This window comes from Cetorhinus maximus, chromosome 6, assembly GCF_964194155.1.
Source record: "Cetorhinus maximus chromosome 6, sCetMax3.hap1.1, whole genome shotgun sequence".
Classification (NCBI taxonomy): Eukaryota; Metazoa; Chordata; class Chondrichthyes; order Lamniformes; family Cetorhinidae; genus Cetorhinus; species Cetorhinus maximus.
In genome coordinates, this window is record NC_135884.1 from 129,357,948 (window position 1) to 129,380,264 (window position 22,317).

A 22,317-nucleotide genomic window follows, 5' to 3' on the forward strand; every position below is an offset into this window, starting at 1 on the left:
GGAAAGAAGTCACTAGTAGGAGTGGTCTACAGGCCCCCCAATAGTAACCATGATGTAGGACGAAGTATACAAGGTGAAATATTGGGTGTTCGTGATAAGGCGATGGCAATAATCATGGGTGACTTTATTCTACATATAAACTGGAAAAATCAGATTGGCGGTAGTAGACTGGATGGGGAGTTCATAAATGCTTTCAAGATAGTTTCTTAGAGCAACCTGGAACCAACCAGACAGCAGGTTATATTAGACTTGGTATTGTGTAATGTGACAAGATTAATTAATGACCTCAGGGTAATGGCACCCCTAGGTAGTAGTGACCACAATATGATTGAATTTTACATCCAGTATAAAAGGGAGAAGAGTGGGTCTAAGTCTAGTATTTTAAACTTAAATAAGGGCATGAAACCTGAGCTAGCTGAAGTTAACTGGGATACTAGGCGAGGGAATAGATCAATAAAGAAGCACTGGCAGACATTTAAGGGGATTTTTAAGAATACTCAGAATAAGTATATTCCTACTATAAAGAAAAATTCTAAAGGGAGGACCCATCATCTGGGGTTAACTAAAGAAGTCAGGGAAAGCATCAAACTTAAGGAAAAACCATATAACTGCGCAAAGATGAGTGGCAGTCAGATGACTGGTGAGAATATAAAGAAGGGCAGAGAATGACTAAAAGGTTAATCAGGAGAAAGAAATTAGAGTATGAAAGGGAGCTAGCTATAAATGTAAAAACAGATAACAAGAGTTTCTACAGGTATTTAAAAAGGAAAAGAGTAAGTAAAGTGAGTGTTGGTCTTCTAGCGAGTGAGAATGGGGAGTTAATAGTTGATAATAAGGCGGGCAAAATGAACAAATATTTTACTTGTCTTCGCTGTAGAAGATATAAAAAACATTCCAGTAATAGCTGTAAATCAGGAGGTGGAGGGGAGAGAGGAACTTGGTAAAATTACAATCTCTAGGGAAGCAATACTGATGGAGCTGCGGGTTGACAAGTCCCCAGGTCCAGATGGACTTCATCCTAGGGTCTTAAAAGAGGTGGCTACTGAGGTGGTAGATGCGTTGATGTTAATTTTCCAAAATTCCCCAGATTCTTGAAAGGTTCCATCAGACTGGAAAGTAGCAAACATAACACTTCTATTCAAGAAGGGCAGAAAACAGGAAACTATAGGCCACGTCTGTCATGGAGAAGGTTTTAGAGTCGATCATTAAAGAGGTTATAGCTGGGCACTTAGAAAACCACAAGGTAATCGGGAAAAGTCAGCATGGTTTTGTGAAAGGAAAATCATGTTTGACCAATTAATTAGAGTTCTTTGAAGGAATAAAAATGTTGTGGATAAAGGGGAGCCTGCAGACATACTGTACTTGGATTTCCAGAAGGCATTTGATAAGGTGCCACATCAAAGGTTATTATGGGAAATAAAAGCTCATGGTGTAGGAGGTAACATATTAGCCTGGATAGAAGATTGGTTGACTGGCAGAAAACAGAGAGTATGCCTAAATGGGTCTTTGTATGATTGGCAGGATGTGACTAGTGGATTCTCGCAGGGGTCTGTGCTGGGGCCTCAACATTTTACAATTTATATCAATGACTTAGATGAGGAGAGTGAAGGCATGGTAGCTAAATTTGCAGATGATACAAAGATAGGTAGGAAAGTATGCTGTGAAGAAGACATAAGACGTTTGCAGAAAATGCAGGAAAAACTCAGCAGGTCTGAAAGCATCAGTGGAGAGAGAAACAGAGTTAATGTTTTGAGTCTGTACAACTCTTCTTCAGAGCTCTGAAGAAGGGTCATACAATTTGAAACATTAACTCTGTTTCTTTCTCCAGAGATACTGTCAGACCTGCTGAGTTTTTCCAGCATTTTCTGTTTTTATTTCAGATTTCCAGCATCCGCAGTATTTTGCTTTTATATTTGAAGTTTGCAGACGGATATAGATAAGTTGAGTGAGTCAGCAAAAATATGGCAGATGGAGTATAATATAGGAAAATGTGAAGTTATTCACTTTGGCAAGAAGAATAAAAAAAGCAGAGTATTACTTAAATGGAGACCGACTGCAGAATTCTGAGGTGCAGAGGGATCTAGGTGTTCTCATGCACGAGACACAAAAAGTTAGTATACAGGTACAGCAAGTAATCAAGAAGGCTAATGGAACGCAATCCTATATTATGAGAGGAATTGAAGATAAAAGTAAGAATGTCATGCCTCATTTATAAAGGGCATTGTTGAGACCGCATCTCGAATACTGTGTGCAGTTTTGGTCTCCTTATTTAAGAAGGGATGTAAATGCATTGGAGGCTGTTCACGGGAGGTTTACTTGATTGATACCTGGATTGAGTGGGTTGTTTTATGAGGATAGGTCGGACAGGCTGGGCTTGTTTCCACTGGAGTTCAGAAGAGTAAGGGCTGACTTGATTGAAGTATATAAGGTCCTGAATAGCCTCAATAAGGTGGATGTGGAAAGGATGTTTCCTCTTGCAGGTGAGTCCAGAACTAGGGGGCACTGTTTTAAAATTAGGGGTCACCCTAATAGAGCAGATCTGGGGAGAAATCTTTTCTCTCAGTCTGACAGTTTTACAGGAAGTTGGTCATTTTTTCCTTCGTCATTTAAGTTCATCAAAATCTCAGGCTTACAATGCCTTTTCAGCCTTTAACACAGCAGTGGAGGATACAGCTGTGACAATCTTTTCTGGAATTGAAGATCATTCCCCTTCTGAAGCTTCTTCCCAGAGTTCTTGAAGAGAGCAACAAGTTCCTCAGAGTGTCCTGAGTTCTTCTCCTCTGATCTCAGAGGCTCCAAAAATTGATTCTCATCAGTCTTCTCTTTTAGGTCAGTCTTTCGATCCAAAGTCTTCACTGTCTTGCAATCCAATCATCCTGAAACCTACACTCTGCTTTCCAGCAATGCTGACAGCAATGATGCTAAAGTGTTGTCCTATTCTGCAGATGATGTTGGTCCAAACAGATGCAGAAGAAAGCTCTCATTTCTCCAAGATGTCTCCCCTAAGAGCTGAGAATACTGAGGGAGATTGAATCCCCCAGGACTGTGACTTGGAGAGGGGAAGAGTAGAAGTTGGAGCTGGCTAGAATCTGTAGTTGTAAAAAAGGAGTTACAGAAATGTAATGTAAATGGTTAAAGACATAAGGCAGAATCATCCCAGATTTGCACTAAGTACGGTAGCGGACGGGTAAAAACATTTTACCCGCTGGCCGCAATGGCGGCTTTTCACGCCGCATCGTCCCAAACCCACTGCATTAATTATGCATTCCTGGGATACATGCCGTTTCCTTTCAGGCGGGCTCCGATTCGCCTGCCACACTGTCACCTCACCGGTTCATCAGGCACCACATTTAAAGTACAGCCGTGCTCAGTGCTTCCAGCCCAGGACTGCAGCAAAGAAGACATGGCCCCATAGGCAAGAAGACTGCAGCGCTCGAGTGCCTTTTGGACGCCATGGAGACCTGCTGTAATGTCCTCTAACCTCACTCTGCCTGTAAAACTGTCAGGAAAAGAAGAGATACTTTCCTAATGATATTTCAGGAGAACCATCTACTTTCTGTAGGCAATGGTAAGAGGGTCACACTAATCTCTGTACGAGGTTGTTCCACTATGACAATGGGAAGAATTGCTGAGAATATGGAGACAACATTACCACTCTGGCTTGGTAGGCGATGGCAATGGTGATCCGTGCCAATGTTGCACAAAAGAGGTTGGCCATCCAATGCAGATAGAGGGTGAATGTTCTCTCTATGCAGCCAAGGTATAGCAATCATCTCATCATTCTAAACTTTCATACTCAAGCCCATCAGATATTCACTGGCATCTCACACACTACCAGCTCAAGGGACATCACCACCCATTCTCACATACATACCCTCCCATGAACATCTGGCCTCATCTCCTCTGGAGACTGCCTCCTCAGCCATCACCATCTTGAGGCCACTTGCACAGATCAACTTGTGCCCCCACACACATCCTGGGATACCCTCCTTCCTCAGTACAACTCTCATCCTTCTCTTGCCCAAGGCCATTTCTCCCCCTTCCCCAAGCAAGCCCTAACCCTGCAGCCATTGAAATGCCACCCCCATATGGTTAATCGGGTAGGCAGAAATCTACCCGTGAGCCCCTCTAAAAGTGATGTGGTACTGTCTGTGAAGCCTAGTGCTGACGACTGCGAGTGCTGGCCAGCAAGGTAGACAAACAAAGTTTGAAGTCCTGAGCAAAGTACAGCCCGCCAAGTGCATGCCTTATAGATACTGTTGTGAAACACATCGACCTGTTTTCCCGTGAGCGGATGATCCAGCGGTGCAGGAGATGAGTCCAGAGGGCTGACCTTATATTGATATGCAGATGTATTACAATGAGATTCCTAATGTCTGATTAGGAATGTCTGTTAACGCAGCCCGCCATCGGCAAGCGGAGCAGACAATCGTAAACTGGTTTCACGACGTCACAAAACCAATTTTTGGTCTTCTCGCCATATTGTCCACTCGCGCCACTGAACACGCCCAATGCCGGCGGGCACAGAAAATTCCAGCCAGGATTTTCCAGTCTCACCCACAGCAGGACCCATCACAGGCAGGACCGGAAAACTTGGACAGCCAGCCAAAAGTCCATTGATTTCAGCAGCACCAGAAATTCCCAGCCTCGGGCAGGGCCGGAAAATCATGGCCAAAGCTTCATATTGTCGTTAAAAAGTAGGACGGTATACTTGGGGAGAGCTGTAGTAGAAAGTGTTAACAGTTGGGATATGCAAATATATGACGTAGATGATGATGTACTACTGATAGTGGTCAGTCATGTGTTAGACGAGCGAGAGAGATTGGAATCATGACCAGGTGCAACATTCCCATTTGTACCCTATTAGATGTAGCACTAATAAACAAGTGGTAAGCAAATACCAGAGTATGCCTATAGTCTGTCTAAGAACAAAGTCCCACACCTAGAGTCCAAGACAGAAGGACCCATCGCAGAACAGTACTCACTTTCCAAAAGACAGAGTTTACCAATGAATAAACTGAAGAGGTCTTAGAATTTTAATAAATTTATTGTTCATCATTTCCAAAAACTTAGAAGTGATAATGAACAAAGTAAATAGAATGCTAAGTTTATATTGACAGGTTGGGTGAATTCAAAACTCTAAAAGTCATGCTGATGCTATCCAGTCCTCTGATCAGCCCTCACCTTGAGCACTGCATATAAAGTTGACATATGGGCATCATGCAAGCCCTGCAGGCAGTCCACAGGAGACGTCCCCAGTGTTAGAGGAATTAGTTATGTTGCATGACTTGATAAGCCGAAGTTCTTCAGTTTCAGAAGGGATATCTCAGAAAAAGTTAATTGTCTATACTGTTAAGTAAATCTTTCAAAGTAAGCCAGTAACACTGCTTTCAGATATGCCAAGGCATCAAAACATAAATGCATAGCTTCAAGGCCATCAAGGACAAAATTAAGACAATTGTCAGGAAGTATTTCTTCCCACAATTTGAACAATTGTTAGCACAGATTTTCAAGAAGGACGATTGAGACCAGGACACTAGAAGCTGTAAAAGTGAAGACAAAAGGGTAGGTATACTGAAAGAATGAGATCAAATGGTTGAAAAGCCTTTATCACCTGAACTTGCCTTGTGGTCTAGACTATTCAGACTTACATTGAAACAAAATCATCTTTTCTGAATTCAAAGCAAACCATCACCAGCTGTAACTGTAATATTATCTCATCAAAAGATTTTCGCACTCAGAAATTTAACCAACATCACTCCTGAAGAAATACGCATGTATTTTCATAGATACAAATGCAAAGATTTATTATCACACAATAGGTTTCTTTTTAAATTAGAAGTACTCTTTTTATCTGCATCCATTTGGAAAGGAGGAGAAGTCGTCCATACTGAATACTCACAAAAAGCTCGTATGAAAATGTCAGAATAAATTGCACACTGTAAACTTGCTCTGATGGTTGGAGTGGAAGCTCCAGGTGGAAATTCAGAGAATCCATCTTCCCATCCTGATTTTGGTCCTCTTCCATAGCCTATGAAGAGTATGCCACATAAAACAATTTTATTTTCTGTCACAGCAAGCTTTTACAGAAAAGAAAAAATTAACTTGCAAGGCAAATAAAACAGGTCATTTTGTATTTATAGAACTGAACAGTGAGAAAAGAATAAGCAAGAAGTCAGAGACAGAAACAATCAATCTGTGTGATGCTCATTCTCTACAGTCTGTGGAAGCAGATAATGAGGTATAGACAACAAGTTTAAAATTATACAAAACTCTATCTTAATCCTGCACAGATCCATCAACCTCCAACTTCCCACCTTTGCTATCCACCCAAATTGAGAACACATATGAGCAAATATGAGCATGATCCCAGCACAATATTTTGAATTTATACTAGCATTGATTTTTAAGGGGACTAATTTTAAATAACTTTCTATTTAAAAAAGCCTTGAGGTAACTTATGACATCTCGACAGTGTACATTACTTGAATCAGTTATTCATGGTCAGAAAGGTAGACAGCACTTATGTCTATTGGGCAAAAATGTGCCTGAAAATTGTTGATACAATTAATAGGAAATTAGAGACTGTGCGCACTACTAATTTGCTTGAACAATAAGTTAGTGTAATTATGTTGATATTTGTGCATGAATTTACAAAGACTACTTTAATATAGAATTTATCACTTTTTCTGCTTTACCATTAGTTTATTAAGAAATTAATTATCCACCAAAATTTGGTTTTCCAGGCCCATTTAGTAGAAAATGCCTAAACTGTATATTTTTGAAAATGCATAAATTCAAGTACTTAAACTATAAGCACAAAGCTGAATAATGTTTAGCTGTAAATTCATGGAGAACATAAACCAAATGTCCAAACTATCTTATGACTAAGATAAAAGCAAAGTACTGTGGATGCTGGAAATCTGAAATAAAAACAGAGAATGCTGTAAAAATTCAGCAGGTCTGGGAGCATCTGTGGAGAGAGAAACAGAGTTAATGTTTCAAGTCTGTTTGACTCTTCTTCAGAACTGATTGTTCTGTTGAATTTTTTGGAGAAGAGTTCTTATTTCAGTCCTGAAGAAGAGTCATACAGACTTGAAACATTAACTCTTGCCCCATCAAATCCAAGGTAAATAAGGGTCAATGGGAATATCGTGCAGATAATGTACTTGACATAAAGGTTGTTGTCAAAAAAACAATCGTTACCATGGTGAAGGGGGTAACATATTGGCATGATTAGAAAATTGGCTAGCTACAGGAAACAGAGGTTAGCCATAAATGGGTATTTTTCTGGTTGGCAGGATGTAATGAGTGGTGTGCCACAGGGATCAGTGCTGAGGCGTCAACTTTTCACAATTTATATAAATGATTTGGATGAAGGGACAGATGATATGGTTGCTAAGTTTGCTGACGACACAAAGATAGGTAGGAAAGTAAGTTGTGAAGAGGATGTAAGGAGGCTACAAAGTGACATTGATTGGTTAAGTGAGTGGGCAAAGACCTGGCAAATGGAGTATAATGTGGGCAAATGTGAAATTGTCCATTTTGGCAGGAAGAATAAAAAAAAAGCATATTACCTAAATGGTGAGAGATTGCAGAGCTCTGAGATTCAGAGGGATCTGGGTGTCCTAGTGCATGAATCACAAAAAGCTAGTATGCACAAAAATTAGAAAAGCTTCGGTTTATTGTGAGGGGAATTGAATACAAAAGGAAGGAAGTTATGCTTCAATTGTACAGGACACTGGTGAGACCATATCAGGAGTACTGTGTACAGTATTGGTCTCCTTATTTAAGGAAAGGTGTAAGTGCATTAAAAGCAGTTCAGAGAAGGTTTACTCGGCTAATACCAGGAACAGGCGAGTTGTCTTATGAGGAAAGGTTGGGCAAGTTAGGCTTGTGCCTACTGGAGTTTAGAAGAGTAAGAGGTGACTTGATCGAAACTTTTAAAGTCCTGAGGGGTCTTGACAGAGTGGGTGTGGACAGGATGTTTCCTCTTGTGGGAGAATCTAGAACTAGGGGTCAAGGTTTAAAAATAAGGATCGCTCATTTAAGGCAGAGATTAGGAGAAATCTTTTCTCTCAGAGGGTCATGAGTCTTTGGAACTGTTCCTCAAAAGGCAGTGGAAGCAGGGTCTTTGAATGTTTTTATGGAAGAGCTAGATAGATTCTTGATTAATAAGGGGGTGAAAGGTTATCGGGGATAAGCAGGAATGTGAGGCTGAGGTTACAATCAGGTTAGCCATGATCTTATCGAATGGGGAAGCAGGCTTGAAGGGCCCAGTGGCCTACTCCTGTTCCTAGTTCATATGTTCATATGTATGTACCACCAAAGTCCCTTCCAAATGATTTTTGTTGTGCACAGCCTGTTGATTTCAATGCACAGAATCTTTAAATCTTTTCATGCAGTATCTTAAAGAGGCAGCTTGTGAGCGGCCTGTGCTCTACCTTCCAGGTTGCAATCAGCTTCTGCTCAATTCATAGCTTCTCCTATAATGACACCAGCATACAGAAGTGCCTGACTAACATCCAGGCTTGAGATGAGAAGTGTTAGGTAATATTTGTGCCATATGGGTATGAAGTAATGTCTTGCCTTAAGGAATGGAAAGCCCAGCTATTTCCCCTTGACCTTCAGTGACATCATCATCGCTAAGTCCTCCACCAATAACCTTGTGAGTGTAACCATGGCTGATAGCTCAACTGGACCAGCTGTATCAAAAACATGTGGCAGAATTTCCATCCCCAGATGGGGGCAAGTATGGAACTGGGCAGGCACAAAAATTCAAGCTACTGGCCAGCTTGCCAGTTTACCAGCACCATCCCATATGTGGTGGACAGCCAATTAAGGGGAGATAATGGCTTATTAATGGCCCATTGTCAGAGGCCAACTGGAATTTTCCAGTCAGCCTGGGGCCCATACAGCATGGGAAGAGGCCAGTTGCCTGAAGATAGCCTATTGGTGGCAGATGGTGGGGCCAGGACTCCTGGCCGGCTTCGAGGCCCTCATCGGCTGCCTGGCCACAGTTGCAATTATAGGCCACCCTGAGAAGGGGCTTTCCTTCACAATGATGGCCCAGCTACTGTCGCCATTTTTAATTGAAAAGCTTTTAAAATTGCTGAATGGGCGTCTCAAGGTGGAGGCACCCTTTTTCTCTCTCTCACAGACACACCTGAAATGGCAGGCTGCAGATCCTTCCAAAAGGCCCTCCAGCTTCAAGAGCCTGCCTACTGTCCTTAATTGGACAGCGAGCCCATCCCCTGGCCATGAGTTGGCCAATTCACCACAGCATGGATTTTTTAAGGGAAAATCATGTTTAACTAACTTGTTGGAGTTTTTTGAAGACCTAACAGAGAGGATTGATGAGGATAATGCTGTTGATGTGGGGTACATGGACTTCCAAAAGGCATTCAATATAGTGCCGCACAACAGACTTGTGAGAAAAGTTATAGCTTGTGGGATAAAGAGGACAGTAGCAACATGGATACAAAATTGGCTGAGACATGGGAAGCAGAGAGCAATGATCAATGGATATTTTTTGGGCTGGAGGAAGGTTTGTAGTGGAGTTCCCCAGGGGTCAGTATTGGGACCCTTGCTTTTCCTGATATATATTAATGATCTAGATCTAGGTGTGCAGGGGACAATTTCAAAGTTTGCAGAGGATACAAAACTTGGAAGCATGGTAAACTGTGAGGAGAGAACTTCAAAAGGATACAGACAAGTTGGGGGAGTGGGCAGATAGGTGGCAAATGAAATTCAATGCAGAGAAATGTGAGGGGGTTCGTTTTGGCAGGAAGGACATGAAGAGACAATATAAAATAAGGGGTACAACTCTAAAGGGTGTGCAGGAGCAGAGGGACCTGGGTATACTCTTTTAGTAAAACAAATATCAGTAAATGAGAGGGGATGTCAGCCCCCGGTGGGGCACTATAACAAAAATCAAAACGGGTAAGGAAACTTAGTTAACTAAACCAAAATATCATTCCCAGGGTGACGATGCACCCCAGCCGTTGTGGTGCCCACCAATCTCGGAAGGCCTCTAGCGTACCGGTGGACACTGCATGCTCCCTCTCCAATGCCACCCAGCCATGAACATAGCCACAAAAGAGGGGCAGACAGTCAGGCCGGATGACCCTCTCAACCGCCTACTGCCTGGGTGTATTGATGGCCACATTGGCCAGGCCCAGGAGCAGGCTTATGAGGAGGTCCTCATCCCTCCCCACTCCACGCCAGGGGTAGTGACCTGGGTATGTATGTGCATAAGTCATTAAAGGTGGCAGGACAGGCGGAGAGAGCAGTTAATAAAGCATTAGGTATCCTAGTCTTTATTAATAGGGTACAAGAGCAAGGAGGTTTTGCTGAACTTGTATAGGGCACCTGTTAGACTTCAGCTGGAGTACTGTGTACAGTTCTGGGCGTCACACTTTAGGAAAGATGTGAATGCATTGGAGAGAGTGCAGAAGAGGTTTACAAAAATGGTTCCAGGGATAAAAAACTTGAGTTATGAAGATAGATTGGAGAAGTTGGGACTGTTTTCCTTGGAATGGAGAAGGCTGAGAAGATTTGATAGGGGTGTTCAAAATCATGAGGGGGCTGGACAGAGTATATAGAGAGAAACTGTTCCCATTCGTAAAAGGACCGAGAACGAGAGGGTACAGATTTAAAGTGATTTGCAAAAGAAGCAAACACAATGAAAAAACTTTTTCACACAGCAAGTGGTTAGGGTCTGGAGTGCACTGCTGGAAGAGTGGTGGAGGCAGGTTCAATCGAGGCATCCAATAGGGCATTAGATGATTATTTAAGTAGAAAAAGTGTTCAGGGTTACGGGAAAAAGGCAGGATAATGGCACTGAGTCATAATGCTAAATCGGAGAGCCGGTACAGACATGATGGGCTGAATAGCCTCCTTCTGCACCATAACAACTCTGTGATTCTAGGTCACTGTTTCCACAGTGTGGCATTGGGGTCCCCAATAGAACCTGGCCCAATCTCCCCTCCATGGTTACAATAGCAGTTCAGAGGGACAGTAATTTATGATGAATTGCTCACCTCTAAACCCCTCAAAAGTACTCCACCATTGATAAGACTTAAGCCAAGAGTACTTAACACTTACCTGAATGAGTACAGTCACAACAATGCCCAAGAAGCTTAATAACATTCAGGCCAAATTGTTCACACAATGAAATCCTTTGTACAGGATTCAGTATCTACCCCTTCTATCATCAGCTCAACCTGGCTACAGAATGTACAGGGTGCACTCAGCAACTCTAACAGCACACTCCCCCTCTACCATTGGGAAGGACTACAACAGCAATGTTTTGGGGACACCGTTACTCTAAGTTTTATTCCAAGTGGCTCATATGTACGCCTTTTTCTTTACCATTGTTGAGTCAATGTCCTGGAATTCTCCATTATGTGACCACCTTCTTAGGGCAACTAGGGATGGACAATAAATGTGACCTTGCCAGTAGTGACGCTACAGCTTGCTCCCTCACCCCCACCCCACAAAATAGACACCTTTTATAGCTACCTCGTAATTATACTAATCAACATCATAGATGGCTTGTAACTCTGAGAGTTAACCCTTTGTAAAATGAATCTTATTTTATCATCTTGTTATGAAATTAATTTAACCAATATCTCTTCCTGGTGAAATATATCAAAAATCCTAAAGGAAAAGTGGTATAGGAGATGTGCTGCAAACCTTAAAAGTGGAGCATGCGGCTGCAAAAAATGCTCCACCAACTTGTCTGAACAAGGACCTTTATGAGTCAGAAATACAAAAATCCCTGACGAGCTAAATTTATTGGTACGCATGAATCCAATAAGTGTGAAAATTTAACACTAAGGTGCCAGTTATGTTTGAAATATTGCAATCGTATCAATTTGAATGACTTACTGTCACTAATGGGTATCGAAGGTTGTCCCCTTGCAGATTATTAAAGTTCTCAAACGTGCTCCAAGCCACAAAGTCACCGCTTGTGCTGGTTCCAGCAATCATCAAAACTTGGTACTGGAATCTAACATTTGGCTGCTCTTCATATGTGTTTATTTTTAACCAAAAACCTACGACAAGAAAATCAGGTTACCTGAAGAACATGAATTCATACATAAACTTAGAATGAAAATCTTGCATCTAGCACACATCCTTCAAACTAAAAAGTGTCACATGTTAACATGTCATAGTGCATATTACAATTGCTACAATTGGCTCAAATATTGTATCAATAAAGGAACAAATTGCTGTTAATTAAATGAAACGAATTGCCATAACAACTAGATAACCTATGACGAAGCAGCAGCAGCTAGTTACAAATTCAGCCAGTAAACTATTAGCAAACAGCTTCCTATGTGCCATTCTATCAGAATAAGGGAAGCAAATAGAAATGTTCACAGTAATTTTTGAAATTATATTCGTCATTTGGGTAATGTCACTTGGATTTGAGTGCACAGGGCAAAATTTCAAAATTTGCAAATAACACAAAACTTAGAAGTATTATGATCAGGGAGGAGAGTGATAAACTTTAAGAGGACAGGGACAGGTTGGTGGAATGGGCAGACAAGTGGCAGTTGAAATTTAATGAAGAAAAGTGTGAAGTGATTGATTTTGGTAGGAATAATGAGGAGAAGCAACTAAGGGTACTTTGTATTCGGGGTGCAGGAGCAGAGGGATCTGAGAATATATGTGACTTGGAAGGCTACTCACTGGGCATGGTGAGCAGCGCTGCGAGATACAAGGTCTTCAGCGACGAGCGCACAGATCTCTGCAACCATCTGCATGGAGACTCTCAGTCTCCTGCGGCATTGGATTTTAGTCATCTCCAGGCAGGTCACCTTCAGCGGCCAAATCCTGTGATGAGGGTATGGCCTCTGTTGCCTTTCTGCCTCTCTTTCCCCTCCCATAACCTCCTGCTGCTTGGGGTTCTGCCCTTCGTACGGAGGGTGTTTCCCCTGACTTTTATTGGGGCCCATTCTGTCTGTCGCAAGTGCAGTGCCAAGGACACCTCCTTTGCACCTCGTTATGGGGGCCAGGGTAATTCCCTTGGGCAGCTACGACTGGCTCCCCACTCTGTACCCTTCAGCTGATCAGAAAGTGACAGCTCCTGAAAGCCACACGCCCGTTCAACATTGCATATTCCCCCTACAACAAGTTCTTAATGAGCTTCTTATGTACTCAATGGGAGAGGGGAAGGATCAGTGTCCCACCTTCCTCACCCACCCCCCACCCCACCTGGTGAACAATGCCAGGGCCAGCAATGGCATCTTAAAACTCACAGGCCGGCTGGTAACGGTATTTTTTGCCCTACCCCCACCACGACTTCAAGGGCCCTGAAAATTCAGCCTTTGTGAAAATTCTCGCTTTAATGGTATTGTTCTCCTATGAGATCAGCCATGATCTCATTGAATGGCAAAGCAGACTCGATGGGCCGAATACTTCTGCTCTTACGTCTTATGGTCTTAAAACCTCATTGTCTAATTATAAAGGTGCCCCACGCACTTGGTCTCAAATTGTTTATGTTTCAATTGTATAACCGATTTCCCCGTCCCCTTGCATCACATATTTTTCACTATTCTGCCCACTTATCAGGACATCTGTGGCTACACAATGAAACATGTCTCCGTATCAAGGAAACATGCCATTCCTAACCTCAGAGGTGCCCACTATCCTGCTTCCCAGGACATAAAGACTCTTCTTTATGTGTTTACCACATTCCAGTCAAGGGGCCTGACCTTGGAACCTAGTACATTCAGCTTGTGTGTCCTAGTATCCATTCTTGCTGCCTGAGCTCTGTTAAATATCTCATGCAACCTAGCTATTTTAGTAGCCTAGCTTGTCCATCTCCCATGTTCCAACATCTAAGAACCATATTGAGTTTGCTAGATTCTTGGGTTTACTAAGAAGTAAGAAGGTACACTTATGCCAATCTAGTATAAATTATTTCAAAATTCATAATAGAACCATACAACATAAAGAGGCTGTTTGGCTCATTGTATCTGTACTTGCTGTTTGAAAGGGCAATAAATTTGTCCCATTCACCTGCTTTTTCCACATAACCCTGAAAATTTCTCCTTTTCAGGTATAGATTCAATTCCCTTTCCAAAGTTACTATGAATCTGCTTCCGCCATCATTCCACATAGTGCATTCTAGATCATAGCTTGCTGTTTAAAGAAACCTTAATATCCCCCTGGATTTTTTGCTAAATAGCTTAAGTCTGTGTCTTCTGTTTACCAACCCCCCTGTCAGTGGAAAGAGTTTTTCCCTTTCTACTCTAACAAAACACATCCTCTGGATGAAAAAAATTCCTCACATCCCCTCTAAACCTCCTTCCCCTTACCTTAAATCTATGTCCTCTGGTTATTGATCCCTCCACCAAGGGGAAAAGTTCCTTCCTGTCTACCCTACCTATGCCCCTCATAATTTTATACACCTCAATCATGTACCCCTCAATCTCCTCTGCTCCAGGGAAAATAACCCCAGTCCACCTAAACTCTTCTCATAACTAAAACTTTCCAGCCCAGGCAACATCTTGGTAAATCTCCTCTGCACTCTCTCCAGTGCAATCATATCCTTCCTATAATGCAGATTCCAGAACTGCACACAATATTCTAGCTGTGGCCTAACCAGCGTTTTATACAGTTCCAGCATAACCTCCCTGCTCTTATATTCTATGCCTCGGCTAATAAAGGAAAGTAACCCATATGCCTTCTTAACCACCTTATCTACCTGTCCCGCTACCTTAAAGGACCGGTGGACATGCACACCAAGGTCCCTCTGATCCTCGGTACTTCCTAGGGTCCTACCGTTCGTCGTGTATTCCTATGCCTTGTTTGTCCGGCCCAAGTGCATAACCTCACACTTATCCAGATTAAATTCCATTTGCCACTGATCAGCCCATCTGACCAGCCCATTATATCCTCCTGTAATTTAAGGCTATCCTCATCACTATTTACCACCCCACCAATTTTCATGTCATCCGCAAACTTACTGATCAACCCTCCTACATTCAAGTCTAAATTGTTCATGCATACCACAAACAGCAAGGGACCCAATACCAATCTCTGTGGAACCCCAACGGACACAGGCATCCAGTCACAAAAACACCCCTCGACCATCACCCTCTGCTTCCTGCCACTCAGCCAATTCTGGATCTAATTTGCCAAATTACCTTAGATCCCCATGGCTCTTACCTTCGTTATCAGTCTCCCATGTGGGACCTTATCAATAGCCTTGCTGAAGTCCAAGTAGACTACGTCACACGCATTGCCTTCATCTACACACATGGTCACCTCTTCGAAAAATTCAATCAAATTGGTCAGACATGACCTCCCCTTAACAAAACCATGCTGACTGTCCTTGATTAATCCCTGCCTCTCCAAGTGTAGATTAATTATGTCCCTCAGAATTGCTTCCAATAGTTTCCCCACCACTGAAGTTAGACTGACTGGCCTGTAGTTCCCTGGATTATCCCATCCTCCCTTCTTGAATAACAGTACCACATTGGTTGTCCTCCAGTTCTCTGGCACCTCTCCTGTGGCCAGAGAGGTATTGAAAGTTATTGCCAGTGCCTTTGCTATCTCCTCCCTTGCTTCACTCAACAGCCTGGGTTACATTTCATCCGGTCCTGGAGATTTATCTACTTTAAAGCCTGCCAGACCACTTAGAACCTCCTCCCTTTCTATGCTAATTCCTTTAATTATATCACAGTCCGTCTGCCTGATTTCCATACCCACATCATCCCTCTCACTTGTGAACACTGACACAAAGTATTCATTAAGAACCCTACCTATGTCTTCCGGCTCCACACACAAATTACCACTATGGTCCTTAATGGGCCCTAGCTCTTGCCCTAGTTATCCTCTTACTCTTAATGTACTTGTAAAATAACTTTGGATTTTCCTTTATTTTACCTGCCGATGTTTTTTCATGCCCCCTTTTTGCTCTCCTAATTTCCTTTTTAAGTTCCCCCCCTACACATTCTGTACTCCTCTAGGGCTTCCGCTGTTTTGAGCCCTCGGTATCTGCCATAAGCCTCCCTTCTTCTCTTTATCATAATCCTTAACTCCACTTTCCTGCCTTTTCCCCATAACCCTTGATTCCCTTACTGATTAAAATTCTGTCCATCTCAGCCCTGAATATACTTAGGGAAGAATTTTCTGCCTGTTGGGCAGGCGGAGCTGGAGTGGCCGCGGGCAGGCGTGGACCCGATCGGTGCCTGCGATCGGGTCCACGCCGCCATTTTGCACAGGTGGGCCAATTAAGGCCCGCCCAGTGCATTTGCCGACTCCCGTGAATAGCGGGAGTGTGCAGGCTGCGGCAGGCGTGCACAGACCGCCGGGTTCAATGGCGACACGGCAGTCTGTTTAAAGGAAGGCCTGGCAGCCTCCTGTAGGCTGCTCACAATGGCCACTTCCAGGTCACGCTGCAGGAGGTCGGCTGAGCAGGACACGCTGGAGGGAAGGGCAGAGGAGCAGAGCAGGCTGCAGTGTAGGCCAGCGGGGAGCCAATGCGCCCCTCGCTTTTCTGATGACTGCCTTGCTGCCCTCCTCAAGGAGGTGGCAGCATGGCAGGAGGTGTTGGTCCCCCAGACGGGAGGAGGAGGAGGACTCCCCCGCCCCCCCACATGACCAAACGTGCCTGGGAGGAGGTGACGGAGGTGGTGAGCTCCCGCGACGTGGTGCGGCGCAGCTGAATCCAGTGCTGTAAGTGCTTCAATGATTAGTTGCACTCTGGAAGGCTGACTACCAAGTTGGCATTGGGAATTTAACCCAGCAGGTAACCTTTGCCTTTGAGGCCACCCCCACCCCAACCCCACCCCATCCCCCCGCACGTCAAGCAGAAAATTCTTAATGACCCAGCCGCTACAGCCCTCTGCAGTAAAGAATTCCACAAATTCACTACCCTCTGAGAAAAGAAATTCCTCCTCATCTCTGTCTTAAATAGGCGACCCCTTACTCTGAGATTATGCCCTCTGATCCTACACTCCCCCACAATGGGAAACAACCTCTCAGAATCTACCCTGTCAAGTGCCCTAAGAATCTTATATGGTTCAATAAGGTTGCCTCTCATTCTTCTAAACTCCAATGAATATAGACCCAACCTACTCAACCTCTCCTCATAAGAAAATCCCACCATACACGGGATCAACCTAGGGAACCTTCTCTGGACTGGCAGTGCATCCACTATTCGTGTAGCTACTTCCTTTCATATCCCATGATACAATCCATCAGGTCCAGGGGACTTATCGGCTTTTAGCCCCATTAGTTTCCCTAGTACTTTTTCTCCAGTGATAGTTATTGTATTTATTTCCTTCCCCGCCTTTTGCCCCTTGATTATTTTTATTTTTGGAATGCTATTAGTGTCTTCTACCATGAAGACTGATTCAAAGTCTTTATTCAACTCCTCTGCCATTTCCTGGTTCCCCATTATTATTTCCCCAGCCTCATTCTCTAAGGGGCCTATGTTCACTTTGGCCTCTCTCTTCCTTTTTATATATTTAAAGAAGCTCTTACTCTCCGTTTTTATATTACTTGCTAGTTTACCCTCAAATTTATTTTCTCTTTCTTTATTTTTGTTGGTCAACTTTTGCTGGTTTTTAAAACTTTCCCAATCCTCTGGCTTACCACTAATCTTGCCACATTGTTTTCTTTCAATTTGATACTATCTTTAACGTCCTCGGTTAACCATGGTTGGTTTATCCCCTTCCTAGAATCCTTCTTCCTCACTGAGATATATCTTTGTTGTGAGTCATGAACTATTTTCTTAAATGTCTGCCATTGTTCATCAACTGTCTTTCCTGTTAGACTGCTTTCCTAGTCCACCCCAGCCAACTCTGCCCTCATTCCTTTGTAATTACCCTTATTTAAGTTTAGCACAGTTGTTTTCGACCCAAGTTTCTAACTCTCAAACTGAATGCTAAATTCTACCATGTTATGGTCACTGTTACCTATGGGGTCTTTTACTCTGAGATCATTTATTTAGCCTGCCTCATTATACATTACCAGATCCAAAATAGCTTGATCCCTGGTGGGATCAACAACATATTGATCCAGGAAACTGTCCCAAATACACTATGAATTATTGCTTATGGCTACCTCTGCCAATTTGATTTTCCCAATCTACGTGAAGATTGAAGTCACACATGATTAATGTACTGCCTTTTTTACACGCCCTCATTATCTCCTGATTTATTCTCTGTCCTACATTACAACTACTGTTAGGGGGCCTATAGACTACTCCCACCAGTGCCTTCTTCCCCTTGTTATTTTTTACCTGCACCCATATGGATTCTACATCTTCCAATCCAAGATTATTTCTTGCTATCATGCTTATTCCATCTCATACTAACAAAGCTGCCCACCACCCTTTCCTTTTTGCGTATCCTTTCAAAAAGTTACATACCCCTGAATATTTAGTTCCCAGCTTTGATCTCCTTGTAACCACGTCTCCGTAATTGCTGTAAGGTCATACCCATTAACTTCTATTTGTGCCGTTAACTCATTTATTTTGTTCCAAATACTAAGTGCATTTAAGTAAAGAGCCATTCATTTTGCCTTTTTACCATTTTTTCCCTCTTTGACCCTATTTGCTGCTATTTTTTTCTAATGTTTGGACACTCTGACCCTTCCTGTCACACTCTGAGTGTCAATAACTAAATAGCTGGCCTGCAATGCTGCCATATCCTTTTGCTTTGTTAGCCTACATATTCCCTCTCCAGAACCTCCCCCCCCCAACCAATTTAGTTTAAAGCCCTCTCTACAGCCCTTGTTATTCAATTCGCCAGGACACTGGTCCCAGCATGGTTCAAGTGAAGCCCGTCCCACTCAAACAGCTGCCTTCTACCCCAATATTGGTGCCAGTGTCCCATGAACTGAAACACATCCCTCCCACACCAATCTTTGAGCCACGCATTTAACTCCTTGACTTTATTTACCCTACGCCAGTTTACCCATGGTTTAGGTAGTGATCCCGAGATTATTACTTTGGAGGTTCTGCTTTTTAATTTAGTCCCTAACTGTTCAAATTCTTTCAGCAGAACCTCCTTTCTAGTTCTATCAATGTCACTGGTACCAATGTGGACAACGACAACTCCCACTCCAAGTTCCTCTCCAGCTCTGAGGAGATGTCCTTAACCCTGGCACCAGGCAACATAGCCTTTGGGACGCACAAACCGGTATTTATTTTTTGATCCACAATAAGGGCACAAAAAAGGGTGATTGAGTGAATGTGTGTGCATGATTCTGCAGTTGTTTAGCCTCTATGTATCTGAAGAAATGAAGATCTTTGTTTGAAAATAATATAATTGCGTATGTGGCCATGTCAACACAATTGCTCAGCAACCAAGGAGGTCGTCTGAAGATGACCTGTATCTTGGTGAGCCGCTATGGTCTGATTCTGCATTTCGTTTATTAACCAGGATGGTCAATATTGGACTGAGGTGCATCCTGTACCTTTAACAAGTCGAGTGCATGGGAGCGCTGGACAGAAGGTACACCCAGTTCCACAGTTGACAACCCAGGTGAATCCCCACACTGCAAGACTCAGGAACCAAAATGGGCATTTGTGCAATTTTTATTTCAGTTGGAGGGTACAGACACTGAAGTTACATGGTGTTAGGATGAATAACGGATCTCCTATGTAGTGGATTTACTACACCAGTTGTATAGTCCCTGGCTTCTACAGGTGTCACTTGAGGAATTACAGAGACCTTGAAATTAGGAAAAGTTGCACGGCATTCAGGCTAAGTTGTAGCACAGTGATTATGCTAGACAGGTCTTATATCCTTTGACTTTTATAGGCGCCATTCAGCGAGTGGCGGTGGAAGGTCATTTTAAGAATAAAAGATTTAATGTGGAAACTGGTCATCTCTACAAAAAAAATTATCACTGATGAGTGGTGAAGATAATTAAGTTCCAGCCTGGAGGGCATGCAGTCCTACCAACTCTCAGAAATTTATCGCAAGAGATGGGATTTGAAAGGCAACTTTAGCATTGTCCATGGCCTCATAAAAGTCTCAAAACTCATGGTTTTTTTCTGCTGCAATGCTTGGCCCACTGAAAAGTAAATCTTTAACACTCCTCCCGTGATTGGTTGCTGATAGGATAAATGAAGTTAGCTGTTTAAGCCAATGGTGGGAGGGCAGTTCTTTCTTTCACATACAGTACAGGAAGAAACAGTGGGTAGCCGAGGCATGGACAGTTGGACACTGATTCGACAATGGGCTGGTGAATCAATGATTCAGTGGTTCTCAAACTGGGATCTGCAGAAAGCTGAGACTTTCCAGAAAATTCATGACACAGAGATTGTGGGTGGGAGATGGGTGTGTGACCACCCAGCATGCCATGTGGTAATCTCCCCATAATTCCTTGTGCTTGAATCCTCAAACCTCTCTCAGAGCTCTGCCCCCACCTCCTTCTCTGCTTGTGTGTTCTACTCCTCTGCTGTGTTCCAAAGTCACAAATAACATCCTATGTAATGTGATAAAGGTAAACTATCCCTCCTCATCCTTCTCAACCTGTCTGCAGCCTTTTATACAGATGATCACACCATCCTCCTCCGACACCTCTCTACTGTCATCCAACTGGGTGGAACTACTCTCACCTGGCTCTATTCTTATCGATCTAATCGTAGCCAGGGAATCATTTGTAATGGCTGCTCTTCCTGCTTCTGCACCATTACCTCTGGTGTTCCCCAAGGACCTATCCTTGGCCCCCTCCTCTTTCCCATTCACATGCTGCGCCTGGGCGGCATCATCCAAAGGCACAGCTTTAGTTTTCACATGTATGCTGATGACACTCTACCTCACCTCCACCTCTCTCAACTTCTCTAAACTTCTGTTGCTAAACTGTCAGACTGCTATTCCAACATCCAGTACTGGGAAGGATAAAGCCATTGTTTTCAGTCCCCACTCCAAACTTTGTTCCCCAGCTACTGACTCCAACCCTCTCCCTGGCAACTGTCTGAGATTATTCCAGTTTGTTTGCAACATTAGTATCACATGACCCCAAGGTGGGCTTCCAATCTCATGCTGGTGCCTAAAACTGCCTATTTCCACCTCCCCTGTCTTGTCTCATCTGCTGCTGAAACCCTCTTTCGTGCCCATTGTTTCCTCTAGGCCTGACCATTCCAATGTACTCCTGACTGGTCTCCCATATTTTAAGCTCCCTAAACTTGAAGTCACCCAAAGCTCTTCTGCTCAGATCTTAACTTGCAGCAAGTCCCATTCCCCAAATTCCATTCCCCTATCACCCATGTGCTTGCTGACCTACATTGACTCTCAGTCAAACAACATCTTGATTTTAAAATTTTCTTCCTTGTTGTCAAATTCCTTCATGGCCTTGCCCCTCTCCATCTTTGTATTATCCTCCAGCTCCACGACCCTCTGTCATATCCATGCTCATCTAATTCTGCCCTCTTGTCCAACCCTGGTTTTAATCGCTACACCATGGTGGCTGTGCTTACAGTTGTGTCATGAAGCTATTAATATATATATTATTGGAAAATATTTTTCTTTTAAACTAGAGGTTTAGTCTGTGGGTGTGTCTTAATTGGATTAAAACCAGCTAGTCTGGGTACTTTGATGTGTACTAGTTTTGATATATAAGAGAGATAGAGTGTATTTGCATTTTTTGAGTAGAGCATTCAAGAAATGGGGTGAAAACTACCACCTAGCTAGCAGATACCAAGCAATATGTTTATATTACTAATAAAATTGGTACTATGAAAGAGGTTTTATTGTTAAAAGGTGGAGTTCAAAGAGGCTGGTGATACAATGAGAATTTACATTCAATGAGCAACGCTAGGTATAACTTCAACAGTTTTGTGTGTGTAAGGCAGAGGCAATGTGAGATCAAAAGCAGCTATAAGCCTCCAACCGTCTCCACAGGAACCAAAGTGAAAAGAACCTCATTTTGAATTCATAAGGTGAAAATGCTTTGCCTGGTGTTTGGTTAAGTCTATGAGTTGCTGTTGCCTTAATGGACATTAGTTTGGGAATTTGTTAAAAGTTATGGTAACAGTACTTTGTAGCTATGTATCTGTGTTTCATGTGCTGTAACTTAATAAACTGTTTCATCTAGTTTAATATAAAACCTCTCAAGAACTAGTGATCTGATTCCTGAATTTAGAGTTGCATCTCAAACATAACACTTAAAACTATAAGTTATGACAGTTGTTTAAAGTTTCCCTCTGGGATTTTTAAATAACTCAGCTTTACCAACTGCTCAGTCATAACAGTTGCCTAGGCCCCAAGCTCTGGAATACCTTTCCCACACCTCCCCAGCTCTCTATCTCACTTTCCTGCTTTAAGATATGCCTTAGAACAT

At 42.9% G+C, this 22,317-nt stretch overlaps 1 protein-coding gene across 2 annotated transcripts in view; it reads right to left on the reverse strand.

Moving 5' to 3' along the window:
* tmem231 (transmembrane protein 231) overlaps positions 1-22,317 on the reverse strand; it is a 64,378-nt gene that overhangs the window by 19,893 nt on the left and 22,168 nt on the right. For both annotated transcript variants that reach the window (XM_078544529.1, XM_078544528.1), the window contains exons 2-3: positions 11,893-12,059; positions 5,903-6,031 (exon numbers count right to left, since the gene is read on the reverse strand). In XM_078544529.1, the coding sequence (XP_078400655.1) occupies positions 5,903-6,031; positions 11,893-12,059 (296 nt within the window). The remainder of the gene's footprint in view (positions 1-5,902; positions 6,032-11,892; positions 12,060-22,317) is intronic.